Source organism: Caretta caretta, chromosome 1 (assembly GCF_965140235.1).
Source record: "Caretta caretta isolate rCarCar2 chromosome 1, rCarCar1.hap1, whole genome shotgun sequence".
NCBI classification, from domain to species: domain Eukaryota; kingdom Metazoa; phylum Chordata; order Testudines; family Cheloniidae; genus Caretta; species Caretta caretta.
Window position 1 is genome coordinate 40,589,871 of NC_134206.1, and position 18,515 is coordinate 40,608,385.

Sequence of the window (18,515 nt, forward strand, 5' to 3'; positions counted from 1 at the left end):
TACATTTTCTCATAGCATTTCTGTCCCTCTTTTCTTCACTCTGGTCATCTGTATTCATGGTTTTTCAATGGTCTTATCAACTGTTGGCTTTTCTGCTAGACCCTAATGAGGGCGCCGCTTCCTAAACCCTGGACTATTGATTCTTTTAAAAGATAGATGTAAAGCTTCTGCATTTAACTCTTACATCATTGGTAATCATTTGTTAACAATGAAATTTTTAAAGAGTTATTCATTCCTATCTGCTTAGGTGCCAGTTCCAGTTTTTCTGCCCACCACTCTGGATAGCAATGAGAAGATCCTTGCAGCAATAGAAGAGCTGAGGGGTAAAGTTCCTTCAAATCCTCTGGAGGCTGAGCTACTGACTATAGCTGAGATGATGCCTGAAGATGATGGAAAAACAGAGTCTACAGATTTGAACAGTATGTTTTATTGCTGTGGCCTTTGGATCCATGTGTTTTTACTTCTGTGTGTATATATCTATAGTGTTCTTATATTACAGTAATTAAATACAAAATTGCTATTTGTGAATTTTAAAATTAATTGGAAACTTTACCTGTTTAAACAAATTTCTAGAATATTTCATCGTATTTGAGATGCAGGTAACTTTTAGAAATCTGTTCTGTGGCTTTGCTGGCAGCCACGTAGATGCTGGAATCCTCCTCCTCATTTGCTCTTAGAGCCAGGAGGATGACAAATTGTCACCCAGGATTTTCTCACTCTGTAGGGCTCCTTCCTTTACATCTCTAGTTTGACGGCTGCTTCATTTAAAAAAACCACAAACGCAGGAAAGTGACTTCTGCGGCTGGGTCCAACCACCATTTATCTATCAACCAAAGGAGGCTAAAGAAAGAACAAATTAATTGTTGTTCTTGCAGTAGCTCTTTCCTGTAGACACCTTAAGTTATTTATTAGCTGAGGGAAAAATCCACCATCTCAGTCGAGCAAGGCAATGGCTGAAACAGTTTTTGCAATTGTGACGAACAAAATCAGCCTCTCAGGGTTCCTAAAGACTCGTTTCGTTATAAGGGGTACATTTTTAACGGTGACAGTTTAATGGTTTACTAAGGTTTGTGGTGGATTCCAAATTTTTAAATCAAGATTGCATGTTTTTCATACACTCTAGGAATTATTTGGAGGAAGTTCTATGGCTTGTGCTATAGAGGGTGTCAGGCTAGATGATCAAAAATGGTCTCTTCTGGTCTTAGAATCTATGAAAACCTGCAAGAGCAGAGTCTCTCCCTGAAGCAGAACAAGGAAGCAGTTGATGCAATTTCTGGGGCTGTGACAGTGAAACTGCTTTCCCACCTTCTTCCCGTACCCCCTGCCATCTCACCTGAAGGGGGAGAGAAACTCTCACTGAGGCATCCTCAGATTCTGAGGATGAGATGCTTCAAGACTTTCACTAGGAGAGAATTTCTGCAAACTTTCCTGCCATGCACACTTTTTTTTCTCCCCACATATCATATGTTTATGTAGCTTCTAAATTTTACCAGAAAAAACCTCTCCTTCAAACAGGAACCTAAAAAGGTTTTTTGAGAGGTCTCCAGAAGCTTTTTTCCTAGACTTCTTCAGCTGTTTCCTCAAACTATCCAGAGACGATATGGACAAATGTTTTATGTCTGGGATACAGGAGGCTTACAAGGCTACAGAACTTCCATGTCCATTAAAATTTAGCGTTCACAAAACCAGGGCCACCACCTCAGCTGGAGAGTTGAAGGTGTTACTGGACAAGCTTTGCAAGATTGCCACCTCAAGTTCCCTTTGCTCTTTCACTAGATACTGTTGACAGAACATACAAATGTCTGCAGACAGATCCCTTTGATAGTGGAGAGCTTGTGTGCTCTGCGTTTGACTGTGGAGAGCTTGTGTGTGCTCATATAAGGTGTACCTCTGACAGAAGTTGGGAAAGAGGTCAAAGATTCCTGTTTTCTTTCATCTCCCCTCCCTTTTCTGGTTTATCCTCTTGTTTTCGATAAGGTCTGCTATAAAGAAGTCCAGGATCTGTGCTGTTGCAGGCAAAGCCGCAGAAAGACAAATTATATTCCCACTTTATGCTAATTTGCTTTCTGTGGCTGGTTGAGACAGCCTAGATTACCCAGTCCTGAGCTTTGCAAACTTGGACTTCAACAAGAAATTCTCCATAATTAAGCAGGGCAGAGTAGGCTAACAGATATCTTTCTAGCTGGGAAGGAATCATACTGAAGAAGTAGAATAGAGAGCTCCAGAATTGGAAAATCTGGGCTGGTGATTTGCCGTCATCCTACCTGGCAGTGAGTACATGAGGAGGAATTCAGTATTTGCGCTGTCTTGGCAGAGCCACAAAATGAAAATTAACTGTTAAATGGTAATTTATTTTATTTTATTTAATTACAGGTGTAATAATTGAAACAGACTTGATAAACTCTGATACAAAGATGCAGACAAGCTTGCCTGATATTCCGTATGAACCAGACCTCGATATTGAAATTGATTTTCCAAGAGGTATTTCTGCTATTTTTTCAACAAATGTTCTGAATGAAATAGTCTTTATGGCCTGGCTTCGTAGTCTCTTTGGCTGTGATATACACTGTTATAACATAAGAACACCCATATTGTCCATCTGGCCCAGTATCCTGTCTCTGACAGTGGCCAGTGTCAGATATTTCAGAGGGAATGAACAGAACCGGATAATCTCAAGTGATTCATCCCCTGTCATTCAGTCCCAGCTTCTGCCAGCGGGAAGTTTAGGGACACAAGGAGCATGGGGTTGAATCCCTGACCATCTTGACTAATAATCGTTGATGGACTATCCTCCATGAACTTATCTAAATCTCTTTTGATCGTGTTATACTTTTGGCCTTCACAACATCCCCTACAATGAGTTCACAGGTTAATTGTGTGTTGTGTGAAGAAGTACTTCCTTGTTTGTTTTAAACGTGCTGCCTATTAATTTCATGGGTTCTTGTGTTATGTGAAGAGGATAAATAATACTTCCTTATTCACTTCCTCCACACTACTCATGAATTTATAGACCTCTGTCATCATCTTAGAGTGATGGTCCCTATTGTATTCCACTAAGAGTTATGCACCAGGTACATGAGGCCAGAGGTTTTTAAAGTAATAGCATCCATTGGTCCACGCATGTGCCCTTGTACTGTCTCATGATTTCGCCTGAGGCGATAAAGGGTGGGGTGGACCAACCATGACTTCAGTTCTTTCTCACTGCTGCATGGTTTGAGTTGGAGCTTCTGCTATTCTCTCATCCTTCGTGATGTACTTTCTAAACTTTACAGAAAAACTGTTTTTATTCTTGTACATAGGATTTTACTGATTTTGTAGTAATTTCTTATGATTAAGGACTTTGGGACGCAGCTTTGGCCAGATGGTGGACTTTGTTAACAAGCTACTGCAGCAAGATTGTGCCCGCTTTCAAGCTGTTTTGGAGGAGCGCAAGTTGGTCACTAGAATTATACTTCAGGCTGTGATTGATTCCGCAGACATGTCCTCGTGTACAATGGCAACTGGAATTGTCATGAGGAGGGAATGCTGGTTACACTCCTCAGGTTTCCTTAGGGAGGTACATAGCACAACTGAGGTCCTCCCTTTTGATGACTCACACCTTTTCCATCAGAAGATGGATGATTGCTTACACTCATTCAAAGACTCTAGAGCCACCCTGTGATCACTAGGCATTTATACACCAGTGCCCAAATTTTATTGCCTGCCATCTATACAACGCTACAGAGCTCCCCAGTTCTACCACCAGCGAGTCTTTGAGACTCCACAGAAGCGCCCAAAGGTACAAAGATCCCATCCGTGGGGACAGTCCTATGCGCAATATACTCAATCTTCTTTTAAACAATATTTCTGAGTGCGTTTAGAGAACCGTTGGCCACTTTGCACACTAGCACTCTTGCCAGCCACCCCCTTTCGGGGCAGTCTCAAACTCTCTCTGCCAGCATGGAGCGCAATAACAGTGGACAGGTGGGTCCTGGATGTCACTCGACACGGCTATGTGATTGAGTTTGATGCTACCTCCTCCACATTCTCTGCCCCAGTCCTGTCTCAGGGACCACTCTCACGACAGTATCCTTGCCCTAAGGTGAACTCCCTTTTGCAGAGAGGAGCAGGAGAGCCAGTGCCCACAACCTTTCAGGGCACAGAGTTCTATTCCAGTTATTTCCTGGTGCCCCAAAAGAAGGGGGGATGTAGACCAAGTCTGTATCTCCAATGCCTCAAGCGTTCTATTCGCAAGCCAAAGTTCTGCATGGTCATGCGTGCGGCCATCATTTCCTCTCTAGAAAAAGGCATGTCGTTTACAGCTCTTGATATGCAGGATGCTTACTTCCATGTCGACATCCACACAACCCACAGACAGTTCCGGAGGTTCATATGGGTCCTCAGCACTTCCAATACAGGGTTCTCCCATTTGCACTTACCACTGCTCCACGAAGGTTTTCTCCGTGTTAGCGGCTCATCTCAGATGACAGGGAGTCCTTGTCTTCCCCAACCTGGATGACTGGCTGCTGGTGGCATGGCCCGGAAGGGAAGCTCGAGAATTGACGTCCCAGCTCCTTCTACTCCTCTTCTCCCTAGGGGTGAGTGAAAAATCAACTTTGCACCCTATATACAGTCCCTGGAGTTCATTGGCACACACTGATGCAACCTCCGCACGTGCTTATTTGCCGAAGGTCAGGTTCCAGACACAACTGGACCTGATTGCTTCAGTGACATCCAAACCCCCAGTCTCAGCCAGAACTTCTCTCCCTCCTCGTTCACATGACAGCATGCATGTATGTCATGGCCTTTGCTCACCTGTGCTTCTGCTGTCTATAACTATGATTGCAGGGAGTATGCTCCCCTGTGAGCCAACCCATTAACACCGTTCTCACTGGTCCACTAGAAGTAATCTCCTCCCTTCGATGGTGAACAGATTCTCTCCAGGTTTGCTGTGGAATGCCCTTCCTTCCATCCTGTCCGAGTATGGTGATGATGGATGCATCGTTTGATTGCTGGGGCACCCACGTGGGCTATCACATGATGCAAGGAGCTTGGAACACTTGGGAAGCCAGGATGCATATCAACGTCCTGGAATTTCGGGCAGTACGTAGGGCATGCCACGTATTTTTACCTTCCATCTAATCTTGTCATGTTCTCGTTATGTCAGATGACAACACTGTGATTTGCTACATAAACAAGTGAGGAGGCACAAGGCTCCCAACGCTGTGTGCAGAAACGACACACCTCTGGAAGTGGTGCATTGCATACTTTATCCTACTGTTGGGGACTCAGAATGTGATTGCCAATGCTCTCAGCAGGAACTTTGTGACCAACTGCAAATGGGAGTTGCACAACATGGTTGGTGATTGGTTTCAGAGTAGCAGCCGTGTTAGTCTGTATCTGGAAAAAGAAAAGGAGTACTTGTGTCACCTTAGAGACTAACAAATTTATTTGATCATAAGCTTTCGTGAGCTCACAAAAGCTTATGCTCAAATAAATTTGTTAGTCTCTACGGTGCCACAAGTACTCCTTTTCTTTTTTGGTTGGTGACTACCTTTCATGCCAACACCAAGTACATCCAGTACTGTTCCAGGGGAGGGTTCAGTGCCCATTCATAGGGTGACACCTTGGGCATCGACTGGTCAAACCGAATCAATTACACCTTCCCTCCCCTACTGCTCCTGCCCCGCATCCTCACAGACTCCCACGTGAGAGGGCAACAGCCATCCTGATTGCCAGTTCTGGTTTCCTCCACTCTTGCTTCTGAGGTTCCCAGTACTGCTCACACAACACAGCGGCAGGCTCAGGCAGCCCAATCCACAGATGCTTTATGTGAGAGCTCGGTTTTTGGATGGACACCTCCGCTAGCGTGGGAATTTTCTTTGGCAGTGCAAGATGTCCTCTCCAGTAGCAGGAAGGACTCCATGAGGTGATCCTACCAAGTTAAATGGATACATTTCACTTCCAGGGCCCACCAGAAGGGTCTTTCCACTGAGGCCAAGGGCATCCCAATGCTCTTAATCTGTTTCCCTCTCTGGGTCTCAGGGTTCGCTCTCAGCTGTATTAAAGTGCATGTAGTGGTTATCAGAGATTTCCACCCTCCTGTGGATGGGAATTCAGTTTTCACTTAGCCTGTGACTCCCAGATTCTGGTAGGGCCTTGTACACAAATACTCTCCCAGTCAGCCTGTCTCTCCTCGGTTGGACCTCAGTCTAGTCCTGACGGCATTGATGAACTCACCCGTTGAACCTCTGGCCTCCTGCTTACTTTCTCTCGCTTTCCTTGTTGCTATTACCTCTGCAAGAAGGGTTGGTGAACTACAGGCCAAGATGGCAAATCCCCCTTTGTCACATTCCATAAGGACAAAGTCTCCCTGTGCTTGCACCCCAAATTGCAACCAGAAGTTGTTTCCTGCTTCCTCCTCAACCAACCCATACGTCTGCCTACCTTCTTTTCCAAACCACTCGCCTCAAAGGAGGAATGGCAGCTTCATTCTCTTGATGCACGTAGGGGCCCTGGCCTTTTACCTACAAAGGACGAGGTCATTCCAGAAATCTCATAGACTATTTGTTGCCATAGCAGAGAGAATTCAGGGGCAGGCAGTCTCCAGTCAGAGAATCTCAGAGTGGGTCTCAGGGTGCATTACACTCTATCAGATGTTAGGGCAGTCCTAACCAAGCGGGATACGGGCCCATTCCACGAGAGTGCAGTCATCAACTGTGGCCATGCTCCATGAAGTGGCCCCTATGGACATACGTAAGGTGGCCACGTGGAGTTTAGTACATACCTTTTCTTATTATGCTCTAGTCATTCTGTGCCAGGGGCTTTGTTTGGTGTGGTGGTCCTCTGTTCCACTGTTCTGTCTTCCTCATCGTAACCTCCTCCTATCTAGGTACTGCTTGTTAATCACTCTCAATGGAATACAGTAGGGACCATCACTCGAAGAAGAAGGGGAGGTTACTTACCTGTAACTGGAGGTTCTTTGAGATGTGTGGTCCCTAGCTGTATTCCAATCCCGCCCTCCTTCCCCTCTGCTGCGGATCTGGTCAATTTTTTGGTGGAGGACCCACGGATTCCACTCTTTTGAAAAGCTCTGGCTCTGGGCCCATGACGCATGCACGTAATCCTCAGTGGAATACAGATAGGAACCATGCATCTCAAAGAACCTCCAGTTACAGATAAGTAACCTCATTTCCCCCTTTAGTCATCTCTTTTCTGAACTGAACAGTTCCAGATTTTTAATCTCTCCTCGTATGAAAGCTGTTCCATTCCCCTAATCATTTCTTTGTTCTACCTTTTCCAGTTCTACAATATCTTTTGAGATGGGGTGACCAGAACTACACTTGGTATTCAAAATGCAGGCATACAATGGCTTTATATAGTGGCATGGTGATGATCTCCGTTTTATTATCTATCCCTTTCTTAATGGCTTTTAACATTCTGTTAACTTTTTTGACGGCCGTTGCACATTGAGCAGATGTTTTCAGAGAACTATCCACAAATACCAACTTCTCTTTCTTGAGTGATAATAGCTAATTTAGACCCCATCATTTTGTATGTCATCCCTTTACATTTTACTGTCTTCCTTCTTTGGGTGGTTGATTCATAGAATATCAGGGTTGGAAGGGACCTCAGGAGGTCATCTAGTCCAGCCACCTGCTCAAAGCAGGACCAATCCCCAACTAAATCATCCCAGCCCGGGCTTTGTCAAGCCTGACCTTAAAAACTTCTAAGGAAGGAGATTCCACCACCTCCCTAGGTAACGCATTCCAGTGCTTCACCACCCTCCTAGTGAAAAAGTTTTTCCTAATATCTAACCTAAACCTCCCCCACCGCAACTTGAAACCATTGCTCCTTGTTCTGTCATCTGCTACCACTGAGAACAGTCTAGATCCATCGTCTTTGGAAACCCCCTTTTAGGTAGTTGAAAGCAGCTATCAAATCCCCCCTCATTCTTCTCTTCCACAGACTAAACAATCCCAGTTCCCTCAGCCTCTCCTCATAAGACATGTATTCCAGTCCCCTAATCATTTTTGTTGCCCTCCGCTGGACACTTTCCAATTTTTCCACATCCTTCTTGTAGTGTGGGGCCCAAAACTGGACACAGTACTCCAGATGAGGCCTCACCAATGTCGAATAGAGGGGAATGATCACGTCCCTCGATCTGCTGGCAATGCCCCTACTTATACAGCCCAAAATGCCATTGGCCTTCTTGGCAACAAGGGCACACTGTTGACTCATATCCAGCTTCTCATCCACCGTAACCCCTAGGTCCTTTTCTGCAGAACTGCTGCCTAGCCATTCAGTCCCCAGTCTGTAGCGGTGCATGGGATTCTTCTGTCCTAAGTGCAGGACTCTGCACTTGTCTTTGTTGAACTTCATCAGATTTCTTTTGGCCCAATCCTCTAATTTGTCTAGGTCCGTCTGTATCCTATCCCTACTCTCCAGAGTATCTACCTCTCCTTCCAGTTTAGTGTCATCTGCAAACTTGCTGAGGGTGCAATCCACACCATCCTCCAGATCATTAACGAAGATATTGAACAATCCCCCATGGGGCACTCCGCTTGATACCGGCTGGCAACTAGACATGGAGCCATTGATCACTACCCATTGAGCCCGACAATCTAGCCAGCTTTCTATCCACCTTATAGTCCATTCATCCACCCCAGACTTTTTAACTTGCTGGCAAGAATACTGTGGGATACCGTGTCAAAAGCTTTGCTAAAGTCAAGGAATAACACGTCCGCTGTTTTCCCCTCATCCGCAGAGCGAGTTACCTCGTCATAGAAGGCAATTAGATTAGTCAGGCATGACTTGCCCTTGGTGAATCCATGCTGACTGTTCCTGATCACTTTCCTCTCCTCTAAGTGCTTCAGAATTGATTCCTTGAGGACCTGCTCCATGATTTTTCCAGGGACTGAGGTGAGGCTGATTCTCGTGTAGTTCCCTGGATCCTCCTCCTTCCCTTTTTTAAATATAAACACTACATTAGCCTTTTTCCAGTCGTCCGGGACCTCCCCGGATCGCCATGAGTTTTCAAAGATAATGGCCAATGGCTCTGCAATCACATCCGCCAACTCCTTTAGCATTCTTGGATGCATCCCATCCAGCCCCATGGACTTGTGCTCGTCCAGTTTTTCTAAATAGTCCCAAACCACTTCTTTCAGCTTCGGCAGACTGAGGGTATATGAGTGAGTTCCTCATCCTTTGAAAGAAACTTTTCCAAATAGAGCACTATAGCATGGCTCCTGGAAGGAGCGGGTCTTAGACAAAAGGAGGTAGGTACCATTTGGCCTTGAGAGTGGACTGGGGAAAGCATTCTTAAGGTTGCCTCAGGGACTCTGGACACACCCTGGCTCACATTGTGGAAGACGAAAATGAAACATCCTCTATATCGTCGGATGCATGACCCAGAAGACGCACCTTATACTCAGACCTGCTCAACCTCTCCATAGCACCCCCATTCATGCTTCCAGTAGTCTCAGAACTTCTGGCTCAGAATGGAGGTGAGATGCTGCAACCAAACCTCCACTCTGTCTAACCATGTGGATGCTTTCTGGTTGACTCAAGCAGAGAGGTCCTGCTCGCTGGAGGAGCAGGAGGTATGATAAACAGCATGTAGGAGTTAACAAGGACAACTTATATTTTGAAATGGATGAGATTCTCCGGCTGGGCCAACGGGTGCCATATTCCTCCTGTTCAGGGAAGCATCCAGGATGATACACTGGAGTACCTATGTCAATTAAAGCAAGTGAGTGTTTCCTAAGGCCCCTGGCAGTGCACCTAGTGGCCATATCAGCTGGCCATCCGTCTGTTGATTGACCATTCCTTTGTATTCTTACAGCCAATGGCAAAGAGGTTCCTGAAAGGCGTCTCTAGACTCTTTCCACCACTTAAGGACCCAGACCCAGCATGGGACCTTAATTTGGTCCTCTCTGGGCTAGTGGAAGCCCTTTAGGGCAACGAGCCTGTTGCCAATGGCTCAATCTCACCATAAAAGTTGGCAATCACATCAGCCAGAAGGGATGGAGAGACTCAGGCATTAATGGTGGGACTCTCCAGATACCATTATATACAAGGATGAGGGGACAATGAAGCCCCGTCCAAGATTCCTGCCAAAAGTAGCATTGGAATTCCACATCAGTGAGACCATCAACCTACCTGTGTTCTTCCTGAAGGTTGAGTGAAACAGAGTTTGCACACGCTGGATGTGCAAAGGGCGCTGCTATATTATTGGACAGGGTCAAGCCCTTCCAGAAATCACCTAGGCTCCTCTTTTGCTTATAGGGAAAGGATTATGGGTCAAGCAGTACCCACCCAGAGACTATCTGTCTGGAGCATCACACCATGATTTTGACTTGCAGGGTTGCTACTTCCATACAAAGTGTTAGTGCATTCCTCCATATACTGTCTCTATCAGTGGCTTCTTTGGTGTGCCTTTCCATCAGGGACATCTGCCACACATTTATGAAGCATTACACACTGGTGTAGGTGACCAGGGATGAGGCTAGGTTTGACAGGACTGTAAGGACTACTGTTTGGAAGTCACCTGCTGTGGAATATAACGGACTATCGCTCATAATAAAAAAGGTTACTTACCTGTACAGTAACTAATTTTCTTTGAGATGTGTAGTCTGTATATATATTCCACAACCCACCCGCTGTTACTACTACTTGGGAATTCTCCAAGCCCTGAGCTCTGAAGGTGGTGAAGGAACTGAGGGTGATGAGGAGGTTCCTGCCTTTATACCCTCACTGGAATGCTTTAGAGTGTAAGGGTTCATGCACTGCCACACAGATGCTTCAGACTAGAAAGTTTTCTGGCACAGGCACGGCCCCTGCAATCGCAAGCTGTGGAATATGATATGGACTGCACATCTTGAAGAATATTAGTGACTGAACGGCTGAGTAATCCTTTCCTTGGATGTGTGGCATAATGCTGTTCAGCCCCACTCTGAACTCAGTCAGTGCTTAGTAGTTAAAGGAAGGCTGACTTCCCCTTTAATATTAAAAGTCAATAAAATTACAGCCTGCAGCTTTAAATCCAGTCTGTCTTCGTTTTGCTGTGTGTCCTGATCAAAAATTGGTGGCTTGTTTCCACCTCTCAGGGGTTAATTAGAGATGCAGTATTGGGGGGCCTTACCTTATAATGAATAATTTGTATTACCATCGCTACTAGAAGCCCTAGTTACAGACCAGATCCCATTGTGTTAGGTGCTTGACAAACACAGAACAAAAAGACTGTGCCTGCTCCAAAAGGCAATCGAAGACTTAGTAATGTTAACTTTACATTTTGTTATAAACAAAAATAAGTGAACAAAGTACATTTTGTAATGTAACCCTAATTTGTTTTTTTTCTACTGTTTATTCTCTAAGGGTATGTCTACACAGCCGCTAGATACTCCACAGCTCGAGCCCTGTGAACCTGAGTTGGCTGGCACAGGCCAGCTGCAGGTTTCTAGTTGCTGTATAGAAATACCATTATTTGTTAATTCAGACAGTGGGATCACAGGTCTGATCCAAAGTTTGCATACGTGAAAGCAAAACTGCAAAGTGATGTGTTAGGCACCTCTCTTAATAAAACATAAGAATGGCCATACTGGGTCAGACCAATGGTCCACTTACCCCAGTATCCTCTCTTCCAACGGGCCGGTGCCAGTTGCTTCAGAGGTAATGAATGAAACGGCAGTTTATCAAGTGATCCATACCCCATCGTCCAATCCCAGCTTCTGGCAATCTGAGATTTTAGGTGTGTCCAGAGCATAGGGTTGCATCCCTGACCGTCTTGGCTAACAGCTATTGATGGCATTTTCCTCCATGAACATATCTAATTCTTTTCTGAACCGTGTTACACTTTTGGCCTTCACAACATCCTCTAGCAATGAATTCCACAGATTGATTGGGTTGTGTGAAGAAGTACTTCCTTGTGTTTGTTTTAAACCTGTTGCCTATTAATTTCAGCAGGTGAACTCTGGTTCTTGTGTTATTGAAAGAGTAATTGTGGAACAGTACTTGTTCCAGTACAGATTCTTGGGGAACCTTGCTGTTTACCTCTCTTCTATGAAAACTGACCTTTTATTCCTGCCCTTGGTTTCCTGTCTTTTAACTAGTTACTGATCCATGAATTTCCCTTTTATCCCATGACTGCCTACTGTATGTAAGAGCCTTTGGTGAAGGACATTGTCAAAGGCTTTCTGAAAGTCCAAGTACACAATATCCACCGGATCAGCCATGTCCACATGTTTGTTGATACCCTCAAAGAGTTCTAACGGATTAGCGAGGCATGATTTCCCTTTACAAAAGCAGTGTTGACTCTTTCCCAACATAGTGTGTTCATCTGTGGGTCTGATAAATCTTTTTTTACGATCATTTTAACCAGTTTGCCTTGTTCTAAAGTTAGACTTACTGGCTTGTAATTGCCAGGATCACCTCTGGAGCAGTTTTAAACAATTGGCGTTACATTAGCTATCCGCCAGTCATCTGATACAGAGATAGATTTATGTGATAGGTTACATATCACAGTTGGTAGGCTTTCACCATGTAACAGACCACTTGAAAATTTTTCTTGATCATTAAATTGCTTTTGAAATTGGTATTTCATATAAAATACCAAAACAGAATGAATTGCCTCTTCTGAAATTCCACATTTGGTCCTGCAACAAATGTTAGCAGAACATTATAATCTGTGTACTCTAATAGACTCCTTGTATTAGTGCAGATTTATGTAATTCATAATCTTGGACCATGTAATCTCTCAGAAGTTTTATGAAACTTAAGTTTCTAATATATTTGCAGCGGCTGAAGAGCTTGATACAGAAAATGAATTTTTGCTGCCTCTTGTCTTTGGGGAAGAATATGAGGAACAGCCAAGACCTCGACCTAAAAAGAAGGTAATAGATCATGTGATTCAAATACAAAAAAACTTTGTACACTGCAGGTTGACTAAATTTTAGATCACTGTGAAAACTGAAGTTATTGCTAATTAAAATATTAATATGTTTAATTGCTTTGGAATGAAATAGTGCACTTGTTCAAATAGTAAAATTAATTCAGTGCCATGAAATTAATTCAGTGTAATACTTACTCCAGACTTGTCATCGGGCAGAGTGAGTAAGAGAGAGGTTGCCAGTTAATTTCTGGGGTTTAATCCCATCTTTGCCACTGATTTGCATAGCCTTGTTTACTGCTGCCTCAGTTCCCCTACTTGTAAAGTGGAAATACTAAATCAGTGGTGGCCAAACTTACTGACCCTCCAAGAAATTCCATTGAGCGTAGAGCTTTACTTTGCTCAGCCAATTATATAAATGTATTAGCTTACTAGAGCAGCCGCTATAAGTAACAATTATAAGTATTTTTCAATCGCTCAAAATTTTCCCAGACTTTGTTTCCATTCTGAAATTTTCCAGGTTTGAGGGCTGACCAAGTTTGATTTTTGGTTGTTGAAAATCTGAGCAAAAACAGTTGTGACCATTTTGAGTGAGAGTCGGGGGGAAATATTTTCCCTCCATATTTTTTGAAAGTAAGATATGTTTTTTAAAAAATGCTGTTGCATTTAACAGTTCTAAAGACAATGATTGGGTACAGAAAAGCTGAAATTTGGATCAAAAAAACACTCACTGAGAAGTGCCTTTGAGTGTTCTGGTGAACATTGGTTTTGATTAGCAGTTAAGATTTGTCAAAAATTGTTCTTAGCAGATGCACAGTATGGTTTGCAGATTTTTTTTTTTTTGGCTAAACTCATAAAGTGCAAAACTAAGACTGCTCTGTCCATGTGTGCATGGGAGAAGAATTTAGTAAAAGTCCCTGTGTATCTTGTAAATCATATGGGGCCATTGAGATTGTTTGCTTGCTCTCTTTTTAAGAAGGTGCAGTGTTTGGGTTGCTCTTTTCCTAGCCTCCTTCTTAGAGTCGTATCCCTATGGGTGCTCCAGTTCAGGTATGCTTGTGTCCCTGCACTGCCGATCGGAGAACTTTGGTAGCAGTGTCCATTTGGCCCGCACATGCACTGTCCCCCCTCCCCATGCTCTGCCACGAGGCTAAGCAGCACCCACGGGCGAACTCCTCACAGTTCCTTCTCAACACCCCCGGCTAGAGATGAAGCTATTAACAGTCCATTTTTCAGATTCTCTCTCTTAGCACTTCAGTAGTTAGTTAATACTTTTCTCTTAGTTCTAGAGCTTTCTTTAGTTTCTCTTTCTTAACATCTAAGGACTATGGGGCAAAGAAAACAACCATGAACCCCCTCACTTAAGGCTTTAAAAAAGAGAACTGTGAGCCCTGAGAAAAAAATCACTGGCACATTTGGTATCATCAGTACAGAGATAGTCCAGACGGTACCCATAGCGCTCGAGGGTCTGAAGTGGCAGGTACCACTGATGTGCCTAAAGACCTGATGGGCATAGGCGCTGAAGCAACGGTTCCAATGGATAAGGGAAAGGACAGAGACTGTGCCACCACTAAGAAGACACTGCCAGTATGAGCAGTACCATCAGCACCATCAACAGCGAGCCATCCAGCCTTGGAGCACTCTGTATGGCCAAGATCCCCAATACTCTGTGCCGCCAGCCCCCCGACAACTGCCGTTGGCACTGATTAGGTCTGCACCACAGGAATTTAGACACTCTAGAGAATTCATGGTATCTGACATACCAGAGTCTCCCTTGTTTGGTACCAGGGCTCTGATACCAAGTTTTCTTTGGGCACCGGAATCTTCACTAGCACTGTGTCATGCACCTCCAGTCTCCTGTGATGAATTAGATAGTGTGTAGGAGGAGGTTGTCTCTCACCCTTACAGTGCTCACTATCAACCTGGGCCCCCTCAGTCATACCCTCCACCTGCTCCTCAACCATGGTGCCCATGGCTAGCCATACCATAACCACCAAGACCTTTTTCTCTGCACCAGTGGCTCTACCGGGATCCTTGGCTAGCGTACAGACTACATGTCTTCCAAGCATACAGCATGACCCACTGTGAGCCTTTTAGGCGCTCTCCCTGAGCCATGGCATCCAGAGCTTCCGAGATCATGGAGGAACAGTTAGGGGGGTGGATTTGAGGAGGAAGTCACACCACAGACCAACATCTCTTCCTCCTCCCCAGACGAGGCAGTGATGCCCCTTCCACCATCTCTAGCCGACGAGTTAAGGTATTTCAAGATCTAGCTAAAAGGGTGGCAGACACACTGCAGATACCTCTTGAGGTAAAAGACACCTATTATAAGCTCTTCTTCCAGAATAACCCTCCCCATCAGCGAAGCCCTTCTGGACTCAGCCAAGCTTATGTGGAAAATTCCAGCATTGATCATGTGCACCTGCAAATGGGCTGTTAAAAAAAATATTACATCCCAGCTAGGGATACGGAATTTCTTTTTTCCCATTCCCCCTCCTTCCCCAATTCTATTGTTGTGGACGCAGTAGACTCCTGGGGTCTCCAACACCAAGTGAGGTTAACCTTCTGTGATAGGGATTGGAAGCGCTTCAACCTATTTGGGAGAAAGGCCTATTCCTCCACCACACTGCAATTCAGAATTGCAACCTATCAACCTCTGACAGCAAAAATACGCCTATGTCAATTATACCAAGCTTAACGCTTTTATTGATCAGCTCCCAGAGTTGCACCATGAACAGTTTTCGGGCCATTGTTAGTGAGGGACAACTGGTGGCCAAGACAATGTTCCAATCAGCACTTGATGCAACCAACACAGCAGCCTGGTTCATCTCTACAGCAGGGATTATGCAGCTAGCACCCTGGTTGCACCTATCTGACTTCCCTAAAGAAGTGCAGATTACTGTAGAGGACCTTCCCTTCAAAAAGAAAAGGAGTACTTGTGGCACTTTAGAGACTAACCAATTTATTTGAGCATAAGCTTTGCATCCGATGAAGTGAGCTGTAGCTCACGAAAGCTTATGCTCAAATAAATTGGTTAGTCTCTAAGGTGCCACAAGTACTCCTTTTCTTTTTGCAAATACAGACTAACACGGCTGTTACTCTGAAACCTTCCCTTCAAAGGCACCAGATTGTTTGCCGAGAAGACTGACATGTTCCTCCATACACTTTAGTCTCCAGGGCCACCCTCCGGTCATTTAATCTGCAGCCTCAGGCATAAATCTTGCACTCCACATTTTCCAACTCAACGCTATCATGAGCCTCAAATGAAAAATCCAGATTTTCCAAATGTAAACCATCGGGTCCCAGTCTTCCGTGTCACAAACATCCACCTCAAAACATTAGTTTTGACATCTTGGTTGGGGCACTGACAGACCATTCCCCTCAACACCAACTGACCAACCTGTTGCACGCATCTGGGTACCACCTTGCTTCATTCCACAACAATTGGGAATGAATAACATCTGACCAGAGGATCCTGTAAATCCTCCACAATGGGTACTCTATCCATGTCACCTTCCCCCAGCACCCTTCCCTGTCCCTCTTCAGGGACCCTTCTTGCAAGAGTTTATTACGATGAGAAATAGATCTCCTACTCCATCTAGGAGCCATAGAACCTGTACCTCTAGGTCTACAAGGAAAAGGTTTCTACTCTTGTTATTCCCTGATACCCAAGAAGAAGGGAGGTGGAAGACCCATACTGGGCCTCAGAGCACTGAATAAATTTGTCAAAGCTCAAAAATTCAGGATGGTCACACTAGCAGCGATTATTCCATCTTTGGAACAGGGAGATTGGTTTTCAGCTCTCAACCTGCAGGATGCCTATTACCACATATCGATCCTACCTTCCCACAGACAATTTCTCAGGTTTAGGCTATGTCTATACTAGAGAGCTTACAGTGGCACAGCTGTACCCATGTAGCTGCACCACTATAAGATCTCCCGTGTACCTGCTCTATGCTCTCCCATCGACATAATTAAACCATACCCCTGAGCGACATAAGTTGTAACAATAAAAGTGCTAATGTAGACAGAGCCTTACAGTGGGCCAGGAGAGCATAGAGCAGGTACACGGGAGATCAGTACAGAGTACTCTCCTTTAGCCCCTCATTGGCTTCGAGAGTGTTCTCCAAGGTCTTCTCCATAGTGGTGGCTCACCTACGCTTTCAGCGGATTATGGTCTACCCCTACCTGGACGATTGTCTCCTCAGAGCCTGCTCCTTCAACAAGGCCCACCAGGTTACCCAAACTGCTGTAGACTTGTTCACAGAACTTGGTCTCCAGAACAATGTCCAAAAATCAGTGTTCATCCCCTGTATAGCACTCAGAGTTCATAAGAGCGAATCTTGACTCGTTACAGGCGAGGGCGCTCCTACCACAGCACCGGTTCCACACACTGGTCACGCTCATAGAGACAGTGCAGATCAGCCCTCAAATATCAGTCAGACACTACCTCCACCTTCTGGGATATAGGGTGGCAGGCGCATCCAAGATACCTCATGTCAAAATTCACATGAGGTGCCTCCAGATGTGGTTCAGCTCTGCTACACGCCAAACAAAGATAGACTAGATGAACCTTTATCACTGCCCACCAAAATCAAACACTCTCTGGACTGGTGGAAGGGACCCAGCAAATGTCTGCACAGGGATCCCTTTCTCACAAACTCCCCTCATTACTCCTTACCACCAACGCATCCCTCATAGGATGGGGCACACATCTCAACGATCTTACGAGACAGGGCAGTGGTCATCCATGGAAATGTCTCTTCACATCAACCTCCTTGAACTTAGACTGGTCAGGAATGCCAGCAGCCACTTCCTTCCACTAATCAAGGGTACACACACACACACGAGTCTTGACAGACAACACCACTTGTATGTACCACATAAATCGACATGGAGGTGCCAGATCATCCTCCATTTGCAAGGAAGCACTAAAGCTATGGAACCGGTCCATTTCCCACAGCTTTATACTCATACTGTCAGAGGCGTACCTTCCAGGAGTACAAAACTCGATAGCGGACCGTCTCAGTCGCAAGTTCCCACGTGACCACAAATGGGAGATAAACTCAGCAGTACTGCACATACTGTTCAGGAGGTGGGGGGGACCGACTACAGACCTGTTCACCACTTAGCTGAACAGTGTCCACACTACTGCTCTAGGGCAGGAATAGGACACTCCTTGGGGGATGCTTTCCTCCTTCTGTGGAACAGGGACCTTCTCTACATCTTTTCCCCCATTCCCCTTACTGTTGTAAGTCCTGTTAAAAAATAAAGAGAGAGAGCAAACATCATACTGATTGCTTCCATCTGGCCAAGACACATGTTTGTACCCTTACCTGTCATAACTGGCGACATGCCCTCTGATCTCTCTCCAACCCACTCCATGCTTCCTGTCACAGAACAAAGGACACATACTTCATCCCAATCTGCAGATATTCCGACTCAAGGCCTTGCTCCGTCATGGTTCTAGCACATAGAAAGATCCTGCTCTGAGGAGGTTAGGAAGTGTTGTTACACAGTAGAAAATGGACTACCCGTCATACTTACCTGCAAAAGTGGACCAGGTTTCAGGTCTGGTGTGATTCCAGGTAAATTTCCCAGACATCTGCTAATCTTCCAGTGGTCTTAAATTATATACTGACTCCCAAGA

At 45.0% G+C, this 18,515-nt stretch overlaps 1 protein-coding gene across 10 annotated transcripts in view; it reads left to right on the forward strand.

The window, feature by feature from the left end:
- ZMYM2 (zinc finger MYM-type containing 2) overlaps nt 1-18,515 on the forward strand; it is a 185,814-nt gene that overhangs the window by 152,818 nt on the left and 14,481 nt on the right. For all 10 annotated transcript variants that reach the window (XM_075127291.1, XM_075127313.1, XM_048845169.2 and 7 more), the window contains 3 exons: nt 248-419; nt 2,374-2,481; nt 12,775-12,869. In XM_075127291.1, the coding sequence (XP_074983392.1) occupies nt 248-419; nt 2,374-2,481; nt 12,775-12,869 (375 nt within the window). The remainder of the gene's footprint in view (nt 1-247; nt 420-2,373; nt 2,482-12,774; nt 12,870-18,515) is intronic.